The sequence below is a fragment of the Nycticebus coucang genome, chromosome 7 (assembly GCF_027406575.1).
Source record: "Nycticebus coucang isolate mNycCou1 chromosome 7, mNycCou1.pri, whole genome shotgun sequence".
NCBI lineage: Eukaryota > Metazoa > Chordata > Mammalia > Primates > Lorisidae > Nycticebus > Nycticebus coucang.
The window spans coordinates 85,862,748-85,881,815 of record NC_069786.1 but is presented as its reverse complement, the minus strand read 5'-3'; the positions used below and the strand labels follow the sequence as shown (position 1 = coordinate 85,881,815).

The following is a 19,068-nucleotide window of genomic DNA, read 5'->3' as shown; positions in this document are numbered from 1 at the left end:
TTCTTCAAAGATCTCCTTAGGGCACTTTTTTCAACTATACTTTAATACTGATTACAAAGCACCATTTCATAATATATGATTAATTGATATGTTAATAATCATTACTATGAAACACTTTGCCTGTAGGTCATACAGTCAGTTACTTGTTTGTTCAACTGCATATAGGGTCCTGATGGGCAGCCTGGAGTGAAAGGTGAACCTGGAGAGCCAGGACAGAAGGGCGATGCTGGTTCTCCTGGTCCACAAGGGCTGGCAGGATCCCCTGGCCCTCATGTAAGTTAAAAAAGAAGAAAGGTTTAACTTGAGTCTAGTGCCTGAAGTTTGGGGTGTATATTCTGCCTATTTTGCTTTACTATAGTGGTCTTCTGTTTGTTTGTTTTTTCACGTAGGGTCCTAACGGTGTCCCTGGACTAAAAGGTGGCCGAGGAACTCAGGGTCCACCTGTAAGTTGGTTTGATATTCTGAGAATTATGTACAACTAGTTGCAGATATTTAGTACTTCCTCTTCATGTAAAAGGTAATCTTCATCTGAGCTGTAACAAAAAATTATTGCTTGTATCAACTATACCATAATTCAAAGGGCCCTTACCTTACATAGAGATTTGAGTTAAAATTAGTTTTGTAATTTTGGAGACTCAGCTGTCTCATATGCGATACAAATAAATATATTATCTTTGTGAAGGGATGAATGAATAGTGTGAAAAAACTGTATATAATTTGATTATTTAAAATATTACTGTGATTCTAGCCCTACTTGTATTTGTTCAAGATAAATGAAAAGTGTAACGATAAAAATAGTGTCGTTACTAATTAATCTAGACTCACTTCCAAAAATACATGTGTGCATAAGATGAAAAAATGTATTGGTCACAACATGGAAAGGAATCTAAAGGCCTAAGACTTCTCATGAAAAGATATATTTCAGGAATATATATGTTAACTTATTCATATTATTTAAAAATTACTTATATGCTATATTTTAGGGTGCTACAGGATTTCCTGGTTCTGCTGGCAGAGTTGGACCTCCAGGCCCTACTGTAAGTCAACTTGGTTATTCAAGTCACTGATAGTGGAGTAATTATATACACACACATATATACTGTATATATATAAGTATATGGCTAAATTATTACTTGTTTTTTAATTTAATTCCTTAATGGTTGGTTTTCTTATTTAATAACTCATAATAATAATTCATACTGGTATTTCACCAAAGCAAGTTCATATTCAGTAATACAGAATTTCTTAGAGGAATTATTTACAATTCTTTTTTAGTCTCAATGTTTGACCATTATTCAATTCAGGTATTAAATATTTAGAGTATTATGCACTAATAGTTATGCCCTTCAGCTAGTAAGTTTTTCTAAAACTCTCTTTAATACATGTTATTCTTTCATTTTAAGATCAGGACAGACAAAATAACCTATTATATATTCATTGTTTAGAGTAGAGCCTTAAATATGTTTGAAAATTCAAGGTTTTAAATTTTACTACTCTTTTGAAAATGATTCAACAGAAATTGTCTGCAAATGATATTTATATTTTGTCCCAGACACTCAATCTACAGATACATTTTCTTTGGTTTGTTTTGCTGAAGTTCTACTAAATGACTGGTTATCTAACAGGAGAAGTGAACCTGCATGCCTTGGACATCTGCGTGTGAGGCAGACGCCATTGTGTCAGACCTTCTTACTTGGCTTCCACTTTGCCCTCTGGGTATTTCTTTCTGTGTTATACTAGGGAGCTATAGGACCTGCAGGACCCTTAGGGGAACCCGGGAAGGAGGGACCTCCAGGTCTACGTGGGGACCCCGGCTCTCATGGGCGAGTGGGAGATCGAGGACCAGCTGGCCCTCCTGGTGGTCCGGGGGACAAAGGGGATCCTGGAGAAGATGGACAAACTGTAAGTTTGGCATCTTTGTTCTACATCACCTCCGGTTGAGACATTTACAAACAGAAATTGATAATAATCAGCACCACAAAGAAATTATGTAAAAATTATGATGGGCAGATTCCTAAATCCTTTTAGTGCATTATACCCTATAATTTACAATTCTCTATTTTAGAAGAAAACAGTATATATGAGATTTTTTTTTTTAAAGTAATGGATATGATATCCAAAAATTAAACCAAAATTTTCTTTGTTAAATATCCATAATATATGAAGAAGTTTTTAAAATATGTTACTTTATTTTATATCCAAATGCCTCTAAAATATTAATGTATTTAATTAAACATTTCTTTTTTTAATCTTTTTAAAAGGAGAAAAAATATTTTTTTCTGAACAGTAATCTCTTTCAGTCATTATTCACATTACTCTTCAAGTTCCTTTCTGACTGATGAGCTGTTTTTACCTTTAAATATAGTTAAAGTCTGTGGGTGGATTACAACTAATGACTACTTACACACAGCATGGTTGTGTGAAGCAGAGAACTTTTTTATTTCATACTGAAAAATATATAAAACTATAATCAATTTGTAATAAATTTATCATATTAGGTTTTACCCTGGAGAATATCTAATTATAGTTTGTCCTCAACATTAGGGTCCAGATGGTCCCCCCGGCCCAGCTGGAACTACTGGGCAGAGAGGAATAGTTGGCATGCCTGGGCAACGTGGAGAGCGGGGCATGCCTGGCCTGCCAGGCCCAGCAGTGAGTAGCTTAATTGGTCAATATTTCATCTGATATGTGCAATAAAACTTTTAAGGGAATTGATATTGTTTTGCTTAGTAAATAGATCTAAATAGTTTCATACTGACGTACATTCTGAGTATCTTAAAAACTTTTCTGATGTTAAATGTCAAATTCTCAACTATCTTACAAGTCTTTGAAAAATATATTTGGGATTAGAGAAGCAGGCAAATAAGGATATGGTTTTTTGGTGACTTTTAAATCTTTCTTCAAAGATTAAAAAGATCCCTGAAGCTAGAGGAGGAGGATAATCTCCTGGTGAATAGGTAGTGTCTTTTTAAATAAACGTGCTTAACAAAAATACCACATTTCATAGTAAACCATCAGAGGGAAGATATGGTCAAGCTAAAGGAATATTAGAGGTGAATGGATGGTAAACTCTAAAGAAAGACTCTGAAGATAATCTCCTGGTCTCTGAAGAGTGCTTCAGAATCTCATATTCCCTGGAGTATATATAAGAGTTTGATTGGATGTTAGCTTTGAAAAGATTACATTTTATCGCTAGAATATTACAATATTTGAGGAAGAAAAAACATTTATTTTTGTATGGAATATAGACAGAGAGATGTACTCTTGGGCTGTTGGAATTGGGAAACATCTGGATACAAAGCTGAAACTATAAAATTTGGAGTTAAAGGATGTCTCATTAATATCAGAAGTAAGCTGAGGGCCTAAAAGTAAAATCTCTCAGCAGAGAGACCTGAGTACCAGAATCTAAAAATAAAATAAGAGGACAAAGTAGGAGTGAAAAAGGATGAGTGTGTCTCACTAGTGATGCAGATTCCAAATGGGCAGCTAGAATTGACGATAGTATATATGGTTAGAAGCCAAAATACACACCTGAGCTGGTGGCAAAGGATGCACTTTGGTCCCTTTCATATGCCAGGAAGAATGTGATAAGAAGTGGGCATTCCTCTGATAGGGCATTTACAGTGAAATGGGTGTTGTAGATAATATAAAATTATTATGAAAGAAAGAGTGACTAAGGTGACATTGGGAGAAACACAGCCTTTATGGGAATTAGCATTCTTCAGTTTCTTCAGAAGTGGATGAAATATTTATACTTCTATTTCAGGGCACACCAGGAAAAGTAGGGCCCACTGGTGCAACAGGAGATAAAGGTCCACCTGGACCTGTGGGACCCCCTGGCTCTAATGGACCTGTAGGGGAACCTGGACCAGAAGTGAGTACTGCGGTGAAAACAATCCTTTCTTGCTGTCTGCATGTCATGGAGACAACTTATTCATTTAGAAATTGATTTAGAAATTTAGAAATTGATTGTGCCTTTGACCTTAAGAAAGTTTCTTCGTAATGTTGTTTGATGTACCCTACTTCCCTAGAATTGGCTAAACGATGACATGAAGGAAAGGTCACAAGATCAGTGTCCTTGCACTGACCTTCCTGGAGCTAAGGATTTTAGTTGATTAGACTGTTGCCAAATTGCTTTGAAGGTGAAAGGGCACATCCATTCATCCTGTCTCTTGTTATTATTTCATCTTGTAATGGCATATTTATCAAAATTGCCAGCTTTTATGGTGACAGGATTAAAACAACTATTATAGCTTTTGAAAATGGTGAAGTAAATAGAGACCATTTTAGTTAAATATTACTATAATATGGCATAATGAAGGTCATGTTCCTTTAGGCTCTTTTGAGAGGAAATCAGTTTTTGATAGGCAATTTGACAAGTTAAAAGTTGGGTTATCTTCTATTTAGTGCTTTAATGAGTGAATCACCAGTTAATATCACATTTTCTTGAAAGAAATAAGAAATGGCTTTTAGAGTAATTTTTGATCCAATAGAATAAACATGGTTCTCAAAAAATCCAGATGAAATAGGGAGAAAAGTTTGTATATATTTTTAAAAAGTAATTTAATATCTAAACACAGTTATTTGCTTTCAAAACTTTGAAGGCCTTATTGGGTAAACTTAAATAGTTTAGTAAGAAAAACCATTCATTGGTAAAAGAAACAAAACCTAAATGGTAAGAATGTAATTATTACCTATTTATTTCAAAGCATTTGAGGATTTTTTTCTTTTCTAAAAAGAAAATAAATAGAAATGAAGAATTTAAATCAATTAAGAATGTTAATAATTTTATAGTAATTCAAAATAATAAAAAAGATAACAGATCCATTCTTCTACTGAGATTTCCCTAAATTCTAATTTATAGTTTATAAAAGATAGGTGTAAAACATTCTGCCATTTTCCTGATAATTGGAATGAGACTTATATCATTCCTCTATTAATTTGTTTTTCCAATACTATTCATTATAGGGTCCAGCTGGAAACGACGGTACTCCAGGACGGGACGGTGCTGTTGGTGAACGAGTAAGAACAATTTCTCAGATTAGTAAACCTAAAGTCGTGTAAATCTGAAATTGTAATTTTAGTTAATCTAAAATCTTTCTAATTTTGATATTATGCTAAAAAGCTACCATTTGTCCTCATAGCCCCAAGGCAGCTCTGATTTTTCTGATTTAAAACCCCTTTTTTATAAGGTCACAACTTGTAAATGAAGAGATTTGAGTAAACAGAACAGTAAAATCTTTTTTTTTTTTTAATTATTTTTTATTAAGAGCAGAACTTTCACCTTTGGTGCAACACAATGGCTTTGGATGAGAGGATACATATGGAGTGTTCTAAATTTCCAAGTCATTCACAGAAGTTATATTTTTTGTGCTTGTGACATATACATTTCTCTACTCAGCCCCCTAAAGTGAATTAATGCCATATTGAATATTGGCCATGTGGGTTTCTAAACATGTATCTTCCGTGATGTGTTTTAGACTTAAAATATGCTGAACTGAAAATGTTCTTAATTTTATCTGCAAGCGCTAGTTGTTTTTAGCAGATGCACAGTTGTCTCAGGCTCCACATCAGGCCACTAGAGGCAAAAGTCACGCCCCACACCAAGGTCTATTATGATGGCTTCTGTTTTGTACTCTACAGGCTTATGTAGCAGAATGGATTTGGAGTTAGGCAGACTTGATTTGGAATCTTGATTCCTTTTGTAACTATCTATGTGATCTTGAGCATATTTTCTGAATCTTAAGTGTCTGAGATTAAAATACTTTAAATGTAATTTATTCCTATACCATTGGACATATGTGTAATGACATATTTGAAGAATCTAATTCAGGAAAGACACTCAACTTCATGCTAAAAGCAAGGAGAAAAAAGAGTATTTAGGAATATTGGGCTAAGTCTCCACTTATCTACCATAACCACAGAGACTACAAATTGTTTTGCATCACGCTATTCCTGTGGTCATTAGGCCCTCTGTACTGCAGTCACTCTCAAAGATTTTGCTGTTAAACCCCCTGAAATAATTTTGTAAATCTATGAAATCTGATGCACATTTTAAGTTGGTATCACATTTTAAAAAAAAATTATGAGTTTAAAGAGTTACAAAGAAACTGGTAAATTCTAAATGTGTATGTACTTTAAATGAATTTTTTCCCAAAATGTTAAAGTTGACAATTTAGCTTATTTAGTTTATTATGTGTCTGTTCTATAACTTAATTGTCCAAAGTTGCCAAATTAGTCAATTAAATCAGTCTTAATTTTGTTAGAAAATGTAGTCTGGCCTACTTTTCAAAGCAAATAATTATGTCCATACATGTTCATGTACTGATTATCTCACTTCTACCTTCTTAAGGAGAAAAATACGTGGGGCTTTGTCATAACTGAGTCATTTGGATCAAATACAAAGCAGCCTCTTTCTTTCCAAATCTCCTATAGCTTTATTCTCAAGTGAACTGTTCATTCTGAAACAGTCCCCTAGTTTCCTGCCCGCAGGTATTTATCTGTGGGACATCGTATTGTAATCAGATTGCAGATGGTATCATGTCTGCTCTCTTTCACAAAAGGGGAAAATGAGAAGGCTGATAAAAGTTGAGTTTTCTGGGGGAAAAAAGCACATATGGAGATGAAAATATGGACGGGTATTTCCTTAAAACTTTGCTTGTTTTCACACTACATTTAGAAGGTCTTTGTGTATTCCAAGTATACAGATATTCCAGTTTGAGGACTGCTGGCCTAGGAGACATGTTGAATTTGGAGGTAACCACTCCTACAGTCCAGCATCTTGACTGTGAGAGCAATAGGGTAGAGATGAGGGCAGGAAGGAGATCTGAAAGTGAGGACAAATAATTGTATTATCCTAATTTAAGTTATTAATTAGTAAATACGAGTAGGATACTTAAGTGAAATATGAGCAAAATGTATTTTAAGGATATTTTTCTATTAATATATAAGTAACAAGAACATACAGAGTATTGTTATTCTAGAATAAACGTTAAAAGAATAATGACATAATAATGACGTGGTTATTTTTGTCAGGGTGATCGTGGAGACCCAGGGCCGGCAGGTCTGCCAGGCTCCCAGGGTGCCCCTGGAACTCCTGGCCCTGTTGGAGCCCCAGGAGATGCGGGACAAAGAGGAGACCCGGTGAGGAGGGACCAGTTTCACACTGACAGTTGTGCATGTGGATATACTGTGTCATAAACTACATATGTACACGTATGCAATCACACGTGTGCGTTTCATTAAGGACTTTAAACAAAGAATGATAAATAGCTAATTATGAATTAGTACATATTTTTTATTCTTAAAGGAACGATTTCATTTCTAATAGACATTTAAAAATACTGATGCTTTGCCTTTCATCATTTAAAAATGCTGTAATTTATAGGGAATGTAATAAGTATGCATCATACTGAAGGTAAGCAAGTAGTGTCTCATGGTGTTCAACTAAGGGAATCCTCATTCCCTGAAGTTAATGAATAAAATTAATTGTAAAAGTATCACTGGATTTATAATGAACACATTCTTACCTACATATGAATATCTACCTGACTTCAGTTCATCATAAGTGTATGCACAGAGACAGATGTACACTACGTACATATTGAAGCATCCAACTACAAACACATACTTTCTACATCTTATATCCATAAAATATATGCATATTGTTTTATATACTAATATTTGTGAAAATTTCTTCTAGGGTTCTCGGGGTCCTATAGGACCACCTGGTCGAGCTGGAAAACGTGGTTTACCTGTAAGTTCTCTATTTTTCTTAAAAAATTTTTTTGCCTTTGGTATATACCCAAAGAAGCATGATTTAAAATCCATAAATAAAAATGCTAAATTTCTCAATCATGGGTAAAAATATTAATTTAAAATAATACAAAAATTTATATTTGTTTTTATAACATTAACAGAGCTTCTTTGAATTTAACTATGAATTCTTTCAATAATCAATGAAGATTTTCAATTTAATCATTATTATACACTTGTGAATGAATCATGTCTTAGCCGTGTCATAGGTTGTATTTCTTTCACACTCATCCTATAAATCAATGTTTATATTCATAAAAATAATTATATCCTTAATATCTTGGCCATATTATTCTCAGCTTTGATTTGAGCTTGACTGACACAGATTTCATAGTTGAGCAGCATTTCAAGTGAGTGGTTTTCTAAATAGTTATAGAGACAATATAGTTTTGTTTTCCATGAATAAATACATTTTAGTTACTAATTTATTATAAACTATGAAACTTTGGGCCATCCCTCAAATAAGAGAACTTTTCTAATATTTTGAGAGGCTTAAGGCTGATTTTGATAGAATACAAATTTATAATGCTATAAAATCTACAAAACTACTGAAATCTAGTCTTATTTTCATTATTAAAAGATTTCTGTATTGTCTGGCAATTAGAAAATCCAAATTGAAAAAAGGAGTAGAACAAAATAAAAACAAAAGAAAAGGGAAAAAGTAACCCTTCATCAAATAATTTTCATCTTTTCTCTGGTACAGCTTCTGTCTCCAAATAAAATCCTAACTATGGCTTTTTAAATTTTCTCAAGATTAGGATTGCTGGATTTAAGCACAAATATTGCAGATATGAGGATAATAGAATTTCTTTGTCCTGTCTTTAAGGGATAGTGCCTTAATGATGATTGAAGTTTGGTTTTTTCAAATAAGTTTTTGCCAATTTCTTAATATAGTTCCAACTATCATCCAGTTAGTTTATTTCCATATGCAAATTTAAAAACATTTCAGACTGGATGGAGGATTGCTTGAGCTAGAAGTTTGAGACCAGCTGAGAAAGAGCAAGTTCCTGTCTCTATTAAAAATAGAAAAATTATCTGGGCATTCTGGTGTGTGTCTATAGTCCAGTAATCAGGAGGCTGAGGTAAGAAAATTGGTTAAGCCCAGGAATTTGAGGTTGCAATGAGGTATAATGATGCCATAGCACTCAATCTGGGGCAATAGAGCTAGACTCTATCTCAAAAAAAAAAAAAAAAGAAAAAAAAAAGAAAAATATTCAGTTTCAAGGGAAGATAAGTAGGACACTTTTTTAATTTAAAAGAATCTGTCTATAGTAGCAATGTTTTATATAGTATCAGCTAAATATATAAAATATAATCTTTGGAAAACATTTTAGATAAGCTTGATCAAACTGAAAAGTATCTCATTTTAGTATGAACGTAGGAGAAACATTTTAAAAACTGAATCTTAGGAAAGATTATATTATATATTTCTTTCAGTGATCATTTACCATTCCTTAGAAATAACCCCCAGATTTCTGGGTCTAATGCTATTTAGATAAGTCAATGTGTTAGTACATATAAAAATGTTACTTAAAATTGCAGTTAAATACAATAGTGAAAAGTAAAATTGTAGTCAATTCTAGTGTCAATAAGTAATACCCATGTCATGACTCTATTTCTAGGGACCACAAGGACCTCGTGGAGACAAAGGTGATCACGGAGACCGAGGTGACCGAGGTCAGAAGGGCCACAGAGGCTTCACTGGTCTTCAGGGTCTTCCTGGCCCTCCTGTAAGTTACCTAAATATTATTCTGTCATCCATGTGAAAATACACAGGTGTCTTGACATGAACATTTGTCTGTCTGTAAAATGTATGGATGTTTGTATATTATAAATGCATTTTAAAGAATATCTGGAATAACTAATGGTACAATATAATTGTCATCAATAAGCTATGATTTTGCAGGGAAGAAGTAAATAAGAAGCCTTACCCACTTTTATTCCTATGGTTGTTTTTAGTCAACTCATGAAGCCATTGCAGAGATCAATAATACTGCTGAAGTTAATGACAATATATTTTGGTTATGGCACTATCAAAGATCTAAATATTTTGGCCACATTTTCAATTTTATTTCTACTTAGGGTCCAAATGGTGAACAAGGAAGTGCTGGAATCCCCGGACCCTTTGGCCCCAGAGTAAGTAACAAAAATTCATAAGTTGATGATGTTAACTAATAATGCCTTTGGTGATATACTGGTAATGCTTGAGTATCATTTTTATGGTATTGAAGCTGGGGTTGGCAGCAAACACATGAGACAAACCTGTCAGCAATTAAGTAGAACTATCCTGAAACATGACATGTTACCTAATGGGACCACAGTAAAATTCTTACCTAAGATTTGAATAAGTTCATTTTCCTACTTTCTGTTAATTTAAATTTCCATTGAACTTGTACTCTTTGAAATATAATAGGACTTACAATGAAATGGAGGCAGATTTTGAGCCAGAATATATTTTTTCCTTTAAGTAATTGTGATAATTACTTAGTTGCAGAAGTAATTTGCCTAAGGCTAGTTTGGAGGCAAATCATAAAGTGAAACAATACTTGAGGCTTTTGAAAATTCTCCATTATTAGTGCTGTCTCTACGAAGTCATTAATATCATCAGGCAATTGACACATGTAATTATTTAGGAAAATAGAAAAGATCCTAGAAAAAGCTAGAAAATTAATTAGAAAAATTCTGCTATGTCTAACACAGTGTAAATAAATTATACATAAAATTGAGAAAAGTAATATAAAAATTACCATGATGAAATGAGATTCTGGGACAGAAGCATGCAAGTTTCACTCACAATGAACACTAAAACTTCTGTCATTTTCCTCTGTCAAGTTAACTGAATTTCTAATTATGTTTACAATATTTGAGATTTGATGAAACTATGACTGCCAATAAAATTAGGTAACTAGTCCATTAAAGTTTTTAACACATAGTGGTCTTTTACCATGCATGGATAGAAAATTCCTGTGTGATGAAATCATAAATGTTACAACGTACTGGAAATCTATCTATTAGTCATTAAGGAAATGAATTTGAGAAACCAATATAATGCTCCTTATAGAGAATAGTTCTTTTCTGTTGTTAGCTATTATTAATTTATTTTTTAAAATAATTCTTCAGTTAGAGAAAGAAATCATAAAATCTGTCTCCATAGAATCTAAAATACAGTCTTTGTCTCTTTCAGGGCCCCCCAGGCCCAGTTGGTCCTACGGGTAAAGAAGGAAACCCTGGGCCCCTTGGCCCCATTGGACCTCCAGGTGTGCGGGGCAGTTTAGGAGAAGCAGGACCTGAGGTAAAGCCACAAAGGTTTGCGTGCAAGAGATGGTGTTGATTTCAATAGTTTGGATTCCAAGTCTAAATGTCTGTAAAGTGTATTTCCCATTTTATGAAAACTTCATAAAAATGCTGGAAAATGAAGAGTACAAAATTGAAGTTTGTCTCCATTCAAAATGATACTCAGTGAGGAATTCAATTAAAAATTGTCATAAAAAATTAACATAGTATTGGCTTGAAGATGATACAGTACTATTAACCATTAGACTCTTGCCTCTCAGGCATTTGAAAGCCCTCTTCCCACATGTTCTGTGCACATGAGCGCATGTGAGCGTATGCTTCCCTCGCTTGTGCTTCTTCCATCTTACTTTCTCCTCATTTTTTCTTCACTTTTTAATGGCAATCCCATTAAACCAAGTATTTATTTTCCACTTGAGAACAAGTAGTCCCACAAACCAGGGACAGAAGGACAGTTGACTTTGATTTTTGTATTTAATTGACATGAATGTGAAGGGGACAGCTCAGGGTTGTTTTGGAGCCTGTTGACTTTGTACCTCTACCTGTGAGTTTCTTCTCTAAATGAAAACTCCGTGCAGCGAGCGGGACACGGTTGAGAAGGAGGGCACCAAGCGCTTTGATTGGCAAAGTTAACAGGCGAGCTCTGCTGCGTTAGGTGTTAGGTTCCAGGACTTCTGTTGTTGTTTGCTACATCTTGAAGAAACATGTGCCTCAGCCTAGATGTTTGTCTTTTCTGTACTTAATACCTGACAGTTTGACTGCTGGTCATGCCTTGGCTGGGGCTGGGCTTGCTGGTGGTAGATTTGTGGCGTCACAGTGCAAACCGCAGTGATGGCGACACGGCCTGGCGTGGGAGCGTTTTCAGGGAACGAAGGAGTATCAAGGGCAACTCCTTTACTCCACGTGCTTCACTCCATTCGCTTGTGAACTTAATTGTAAACTTTCAGGTATTTTTGTACAAATAAAGGACTGATGTTCTGTTTCTTATAACTAGAAATAAACATGAATACTGTGTTCTTCACTTAAAAAAGTCAAAACTCAATGATTTATTATTTATTATGTGGATTAAATGCCCTTACATTTTCTATGGGCAAATGGAATGCTTTTCCTACTTATTTGTTTCTCTAGCTGTGAATAGAAAATACCTATAGAATTGGAATACCTTTGATTTATGTGGCTCTTGATAGACTTTATTTTGTGGTTCAGTGGCCCTTGACAGAAAAAATTTCTTTTTCCCTGAGATTCACATAAAGGAATGTATGGAATCAATATATGACCTTACAAGAAACAAACAAAAAACCAACCAAACAAAAAACACAATAGTCTAGAGCCTTTTCAGGGTGAGGAAATGTTGGCACTAACAGTTAAGGTGACTTACGCGGAGCCAAGTCACATGTACCTGCAGGTCTTGCCCTCCACATGAGATGTGGAATTTGCGTCTCTCCAGGTTGTCACTTGTCTCTCTGAAGTTGCTGAGTTCTTCCTTGAGGAATTATAGAAAGGGGTTAATAGAATTAACTTCCTGGCCTCTGCCGCTTTTTGTGCTTTTCCTATCTCCAGTAGTTCTGATTTAGCAAAAATAGAAGGGGTGTTCTTTATATATGTCAATTAAAAGGCTAAGGAGAACATTTTTCAATTTTGTTTCATATATATAATTTTAAAATTTATCTTAATTAATGCATATGAAAAGACTTTCTAGGTCCTCCCCATCCCCATTTCAAAGTAGGGAGAAATGCTCCTGTGGGTTTTTCTTATGGATACTTCTTTGGTGTTAAAGTGTCTTATAGAACAAGCACCCAAAACTTCCTCGCATTCGTTCACCTTCTGTGTAAAAATACTTTTACAACATTGTAGTTGTCCCTTTTCCAAAATAGTTTGGAAATGAATGCACATATTTTCATGTTCTTAACAATAAAATGTATCATATCTTTAAACATCAGAGCAAATATTTTGTTCTTTGATCCTTATGTATCTTAGAAGATGACTTGCAGAGATGTTGCCTGAAAACCAGTTAAGCAATGTTACAGCTTGGAGGCAAGCCCCATCTAGTTAGACACGGGCATGAGCCATAGATCTCCCACTAGTGCCAGATTGGCATGTCACAGTATAGCTCCCCGTGTACCAAGTCCCACCAGTTCAGTAAAACAAAATCAATGTGTTAACTGGAAGGTCTTTCCAATTTCTTTTTAACTAGGGCCCTCCTGGTGAACCTGGCCCACCCGGCCCTCCAGGTCCCCCTGGCCACCTCACAGCTGCTCTAGGGGATATCATGGGACACTATGATGAAAGCATGCCAGATCCACTTCCAGAGTTTACTGAAGATCAGGCGGCTCCCGATGACAAAAACAAAACTGACCCAGGCGTCCACGCTACCCTGAAGTCACTCAGTAGTCAGATTGAAACCATGCGCAGCCCTGATGGCTCTAAAATGCACCCTGCCCGGACCTGTGATGACTTAAAGCTTTGTCATTCCTCAAAGCAGAGTGGTGAGTAGCTAGTGACCCATTTGAGCAAAGCCCATTGTTTCTAATGGTGTTATTCTTAACTGCGTTCTAAACTTTATTGACTTTTTATGTAGCAACAAACATAAGAGATAAAATGATAAATATGTCATAGAGCTTACGGTTCAGTGGTGGAGACCATCACTTATGTGAAAAGTTATAGACAAGATGATATGTGCTATAATAGAGGACATGTCTTATCAATAGTTCAATTTCATGGTGGCAGTTTCATTCCATCCAGATGTCCTAAAATATTGATGTTTTGTGGAGTAAAAGCATTTCATGGTGGTATAAATATTGAAAATATTTGCTGAAGCAGGGTTAAATTTATTTAGTTAGCTGCATGACTTCTCAGAGTTACAATATGCTAACATATTTTTTAATCATCAAGAGTTGAATAAAGTATATATTATTCCTAAATTTCTTTAAATATGGAATAACTTTCATGTGGTTTGATGTCCTATGAATCATACTTTTGGAATCTCTGCTGGCAGGATTATGGTATGGTAAGGTTCTAAAGCATTTTGGAATGAAATAGTTCCTCTGACCTAGTTGCATACACCATACTTAAAGTTCAACTTATTATAAAATTTTAATTAACCTAATGATACCTGTAGAAGAGGGATCCTAGGCCATAGAAATGAGCAATGAAATACATAAGTGTTTCAGTTAATGTTGAAATAACATTGACGGGAATAGCTAAAATCTTTATCTTTAAGGAATAGGCAATTTTACTCTTAACTTTATGCTTTACATCCCACCACTCTTCTTTCATTTCATTTAAAATGGTGATTTTTAAATATATTACATATACATGGAATGCATATATGTACATATATTCACAAATGTATATTTATTTGTGTATTGGAGCATATGTCTAGCACCAATCACTGCCTTGGTAAGTATATCCTGTTTCTTAAGGCACACTCTCTCTTAAAAGAGTCCTTAATCAGTGAGTTCATATTTATAAGCCATCTGTTCTTTTGGACACTTATCTCATGTTTGGGATTTTCTTTATTTAGCAAAAATTTTATTTTGAAAAACAGGTGAATACTGGATTGATCCTAACCAGGGATCTGTTGAAGATGCCATCAAAGTTTACTGCAACATGGATACAGGAGAAACGTGTATTTCAGCAAACCCATCCAGTATACCACGCAAAATGTGGTGGGCCAGCAAATCTCCAGACCATAAGCCTATTTGGTATGGTCTTGATATGAACAGAGGATCTCAGGTAATTTAATATGCTTACTTAAGATTTTATCCTTTGCTTTTCATTTTTTATTGTGTTTTTGTGTTTATTAAGACTATACTGTTATTTTTTTTAACCAGTTTCATTTTACCATGTGTATTTTGAAATCATATATTCTCATCAGTTATAATTGAAATATCATGGTACAAAGTTTTACTGTGAGTTAAATTAACATAAATTTTGAATTACTATTTTCTCATTGATGGAATGAGATTATTTTTCTTACTAGTTCCTCTAAGATATATAGCCCTGACTGCAGAGTATACCTGTGAGGATCTTGTCTCAGTAGAAAAACTGTTATTATTGTATATTTAGCTTCAGGAGTCCTCAATGACTCTTAGCAGGATCTCTTACTCACTTTGGGACCTTATAAAGTTGCTAAACCTTTTGGAGCCTCAGTTTTGCCAATTTAAAGGGAGGATAGTAATGTTCATCCCATGTGAATATAAAGTGCTCAGTGTGGTGTCTAGAACTACATGATAAGTGGTAAATAAATATTAGATAATACATTTAGTATAAACATATTAATATTTGAATCATTTTTAAAGTAGGCAGTATTATTTAAACTTAAGGAATTATATAAATTATATAAATTTTGTAATTATATAAATTGTAATTATATAAATTCTATTAAGATTTTTCTGAGTTCCAGTCTACTTTGGGTTTCTACCATAGTCCAGGGTTCACTCATCCAGCCTTGCCACTTGCTTTTGCAATGTGAATATTTCATTCCAGATCTGTTTATGTCAGCATAACTGAAATTTTCTTCTCACCTCTGCTCCTGACCTTTCTCCAGAACTCATGTTCAGAAAAACGTTATATGAAAACATTACGGGTGTGTGCATAATGGTCTAGAACCTACCATTACTAATGAGCAAGAAATTTAAATATGTATAAGTAGTTGAAGTGTAATTTAGCTAATATAGTATTATCTTAAAAACTCAATGAGTGTGCTAAAAACGAAGCTTAAACTAGAATATGATGAGGAAAGACTCTGTGGAAAATTTTTGTAAAACAGTTTGAGTATCAGTAGTTTATCCTAATTTTGTACCAATAGCTTATTCTTCATTTTTATTGTAAAACAGTGAAAACAGTGAATTATTTTTGGTATATGATTAAATCAGACTTACAAATATTTATGCCTTCTTTGGTGAATTATAGTTATTATTTGTTTTATTAATTCTTATTTGAGGTATGAAGGACGAAAGTTCTTACTTGTGCGAATTCGTAGAAATTTTAAGATAATTTTATGTGTAAAAGTAGAGTAGCTTGTTATGTGACAAGAGTTAAGGTAATATTCTTCAAAACTGATCTGTTTGAAATTGATTTATTTATCTATGCTCATGTGAAATAGTATGAAACTCTTCAGTATTCTAACAAAGATTCTTTTTGTTTTTATAGTTTACTTATGGGGACCACCACTCACCTAATACAGCCATTACTCAGATGACCTTTTTACGCCTTTTATCAAAAGAAGCTTCCCAGAACATTACTTACATCTGTAAAAACAGTGTAGGGTACATGGATGATCAAGCTAAGAATCTCAAAAAGGCTGTGATTCTTAAAGGGGCAAATGATTTAGAAATCAAAGCAGAGGGAAACATTAGATTCAGATATATAGTTCTTCAAGATACTTGCTCTGTAAGTACTTTTTTATTCATATTGATATGGTTAAAAAATTATTTTGGTTAAGAATACTGTTATGTCACTGGAAGTCAGGCCAATTTTACCTGCATGTACTTATGTATGAGCAAAACAGTGGCTTTTTTAAGGGAAGCTTGAATGTATGTTAGCACATGAAAACTGGTAGAGGTTTGAAGAGAAAACTATAAAGGAAAGGACTGTTCTGCAAATTCTCTTTGGTTTCTCTGCAAGTTATTTTACCAGATCTCAGTCCCATGCTTAAAATTTCTTAATTCTAAAACATATCAATCTGAGATAACTTATATTTTTCACTGATTTGTAAGTCTTCCTCCTTTCATACCTAGATATAAAACAAGGACATATTGAATGTGACAAATAAAGGAAAGCTTTCATAATTTATGTTGTTAGTGACCAACAGGGAAGCTACAAAAGAACAAAGGAATTTACTTTACGTTAAAGCATGAAAGAAATGCTGAACGCACATCGTGATAGGTGTGCCAGTACCTTACTTTTGTATTACCAGTGCTCTTTTAAGTAGTGCTCTAAAAATCATTGTTTTTACAATACCAAGTTGGCTGAGAGGTTGCTGTTTAATGTCCTTGGAAAAATTTGTATGCCTTCTTAACCTATTTCATTATTTAATTCCAGAAGAGAAATGGAAATGTGGGCAAGACTGTCTTTGAATATAGAACACAGAAGGTGGCACGCTTGCCCATTATAGATCTTGCCCCTGTGGATATCGGCAGCACAGACCAGGAATTTGGCGTAGAAGTCGGGCCGGTTTGTTTTGTGTGAAGTAAGCCAAGATACATCGATAGTAAAGACCACCATCAATGACAACCACCATTCACAAGAACTTTGTTTGAAGTTGATCCTGAGACTCTTGAAGTAATGGCTGATCCTGCATCAGCACTGTATATACGGTCTTACATGCCTGGCCTCCTTTCCTTCAGAATATTTATTTTACTTACGATCCTCAAGTTTTCATTGATTTAAAATATTTTTCAATACAGCAGTTTAGGTGTAAGACGACCAAGGACAATGACCACCTTTTAAAAAAGTAAATTGATTAAACAATCTCCGTTTCCTTCCATTTATTTTGATGTAATGAAAAAGATGCTTAGTATTTATGAGGAAATTCTTCTTCCCGGCAGGTAGCTTAAAGAGTGGGGTATATAAGACCACAACACACGTGGCTTGCTTGAGCCTACACTTTGGAAAATAGAAAGTGCTCTTTCGTGACTTCTCCTTCCCGGATTATTAATTAAAAATGAAAATGTTTAACTTTGTGATTGAGACCCACGTACATGTCTTGATATTGTGTAACTGTTATAGAGACTCTTGAAAAGAATCCTTAAAAAATACCAGTTTCTCAATGTCTTAAATGGGATTTTCAAAAAAATATATATTCAGTGGCATTTTAGGAGAACACAGTGAAATGACTTCAACTTCTTACATTTGTGTTAAGTGTGATAACATTAGACTTCTTTCTTATTCAAATTTAAGGATACCTTTGTCCACTTAATCTATCGATGTGGATAGAAGTTACACTAGTATGCCATTTAATACATTTGCTATTTCTTATTTAAGAAGATACTGACTACAAAATAGTAGAACTTAATACATACATGTCCAGGACCCTAAGTTGAAACTCTTGCCCATGTATAAATCTCATCATCCCGAAGCCTATAATGAAGAAAAAAGTTCTAGAAACTCAGTTGTGGAGCTAACTCTAATTAAACGTGATGATTGGAATTAGACCATGTGACCTTTGAATTTTCATAGGAAAATGACCCAACGTTTCTTAGCATGAGCTACCTCATCTCTAGAAGCTGGGATGGACTTATTCTTCTTCTTTATATTTTAGATCCCAAAAGGTGCTATGCTTCTGTAATGATTCCAAGACTGGATATAGGCAGGGCTAAAAAGTGTTATTATTATTTTTCCTTTAATGATGGTGCTAAAATTCTTTCTATAAAATTCTTTAACAATAAAGATGGTTTCATCACTACCATTGTGAAAACATAATTGCTAGACATCCCATTTCTGAAAGAAGGAGCATCGTTCCAGTGCCTTTTCGCTGTTCCTCTGTTATACTGTATCTGGAATGCTTTGTGATAGTTGCATGTTTCTTAGACTGGAACATGTCAGTCCCCTTGTGCCTTGAGATTTTCTAAAAAAGTGCATTTGTTGACTCTTTATTTTTTCTTTAAAAATAAACAACGGGGACCATCCCAAAGGACAAGCCATGCACACCACTTTGGTCATGTATCTCTGCAAAACATAAAATTAAATGCACGCTTTTGTCATGTCGGTGGTTTTCGTTTTGTGGAGTTCCTTTGAATGTATTAGACCCATTTCATTTCCAGTAGTAAAAGTAAAATGTGATGATCTTCTTTGTTTGCCATTTGTTTAAAAGATACAACAAATACCTTCTGGCATGTATGTACTGGCTTATAAACAAAAACTCTATCTGCTATATTACCCACAAAGGCAACATGACACAAATTATCACTATCTATGCCCTAAAAAATGTCTGGGTAGTATTACTGATAAAAAAAGGGA

General features: G+C 34.3%; 1 protein-coding gene across 2 annotated transcripts in view; it reads left to right on the top strand.

Moving 5' to 3' along the window:
• The window catches only part of COL5A2 (collagen type V alpha 2 chain), a 245,639-nt gene extending 226,823 nt beyond the window's left edge, over positions 1 to 18,816 (top strand). For both annotated transcript variants that reach the window (XM_053597828.1, XM_053597827.1), the window contains 16 exons: positions 166 to 273; positions 390 to 443; positions 984 to 1,037; positions 1,741 to 1,902; positions 2,545 to 2,652; positions 3,767 to 3,874; positions 4,969 to 5,022; positions 7,036 to 7,143; positions 7,703 to 7,756; positions 9,438 to 9,545; positions 9,898 to 9,951; positions 11,000 to 11,107; positions 13,301 to 13,592; positions 14,654 to 14,841; positions 16,261 to 16,500; positions 17,152 to 18,816. In XM_053597828.1, the coding sequence (XP_053453803.1) occupies positions 166 to 273; positions 390 to 443; positions 984 to 1,037; positions 1,741 to 1,902; positions 2,545 to 2,652; positions 3,767 to 3,874; positions 4,969 to 5,022; positions 7,036 to 7,143; positions 7,703 to 7,756; positions 9,438 to 9,545; positions 9,898 to 9,951; positions 11,000 to 11,107; positions 13,301 to 13,592; positions 14,654 to 14,841; positions 16,261 to 16,500; positions 17,152 to 17,298 (1,947 nt within the window). In that variant the 3' untranslated portion in view covers positions 17,299 to 18,816. The remainder of the gene's footprint in view (positions 1 to 165; positions 274 to 389; positions 444 to 983; positions 1,038 to 1,740; positions 1,903 to 2,544; positions 2,653 to 3,766; positions 3,875 to 4,968; positions 5,023 to 7,035; positions 7,144 to 7,702; positions 7,757 to 9,437; positions 9,546 to 9,897; positions 9,952 to 10,999; positions 11,108 to 13,300; positions 13,593 to 14,653; positions 14,842 to 16,260; positions 16,501 to 17,151) is intronic.
• Positions 18,817 to 19,068: the final 252 nt, after the last annotated feature.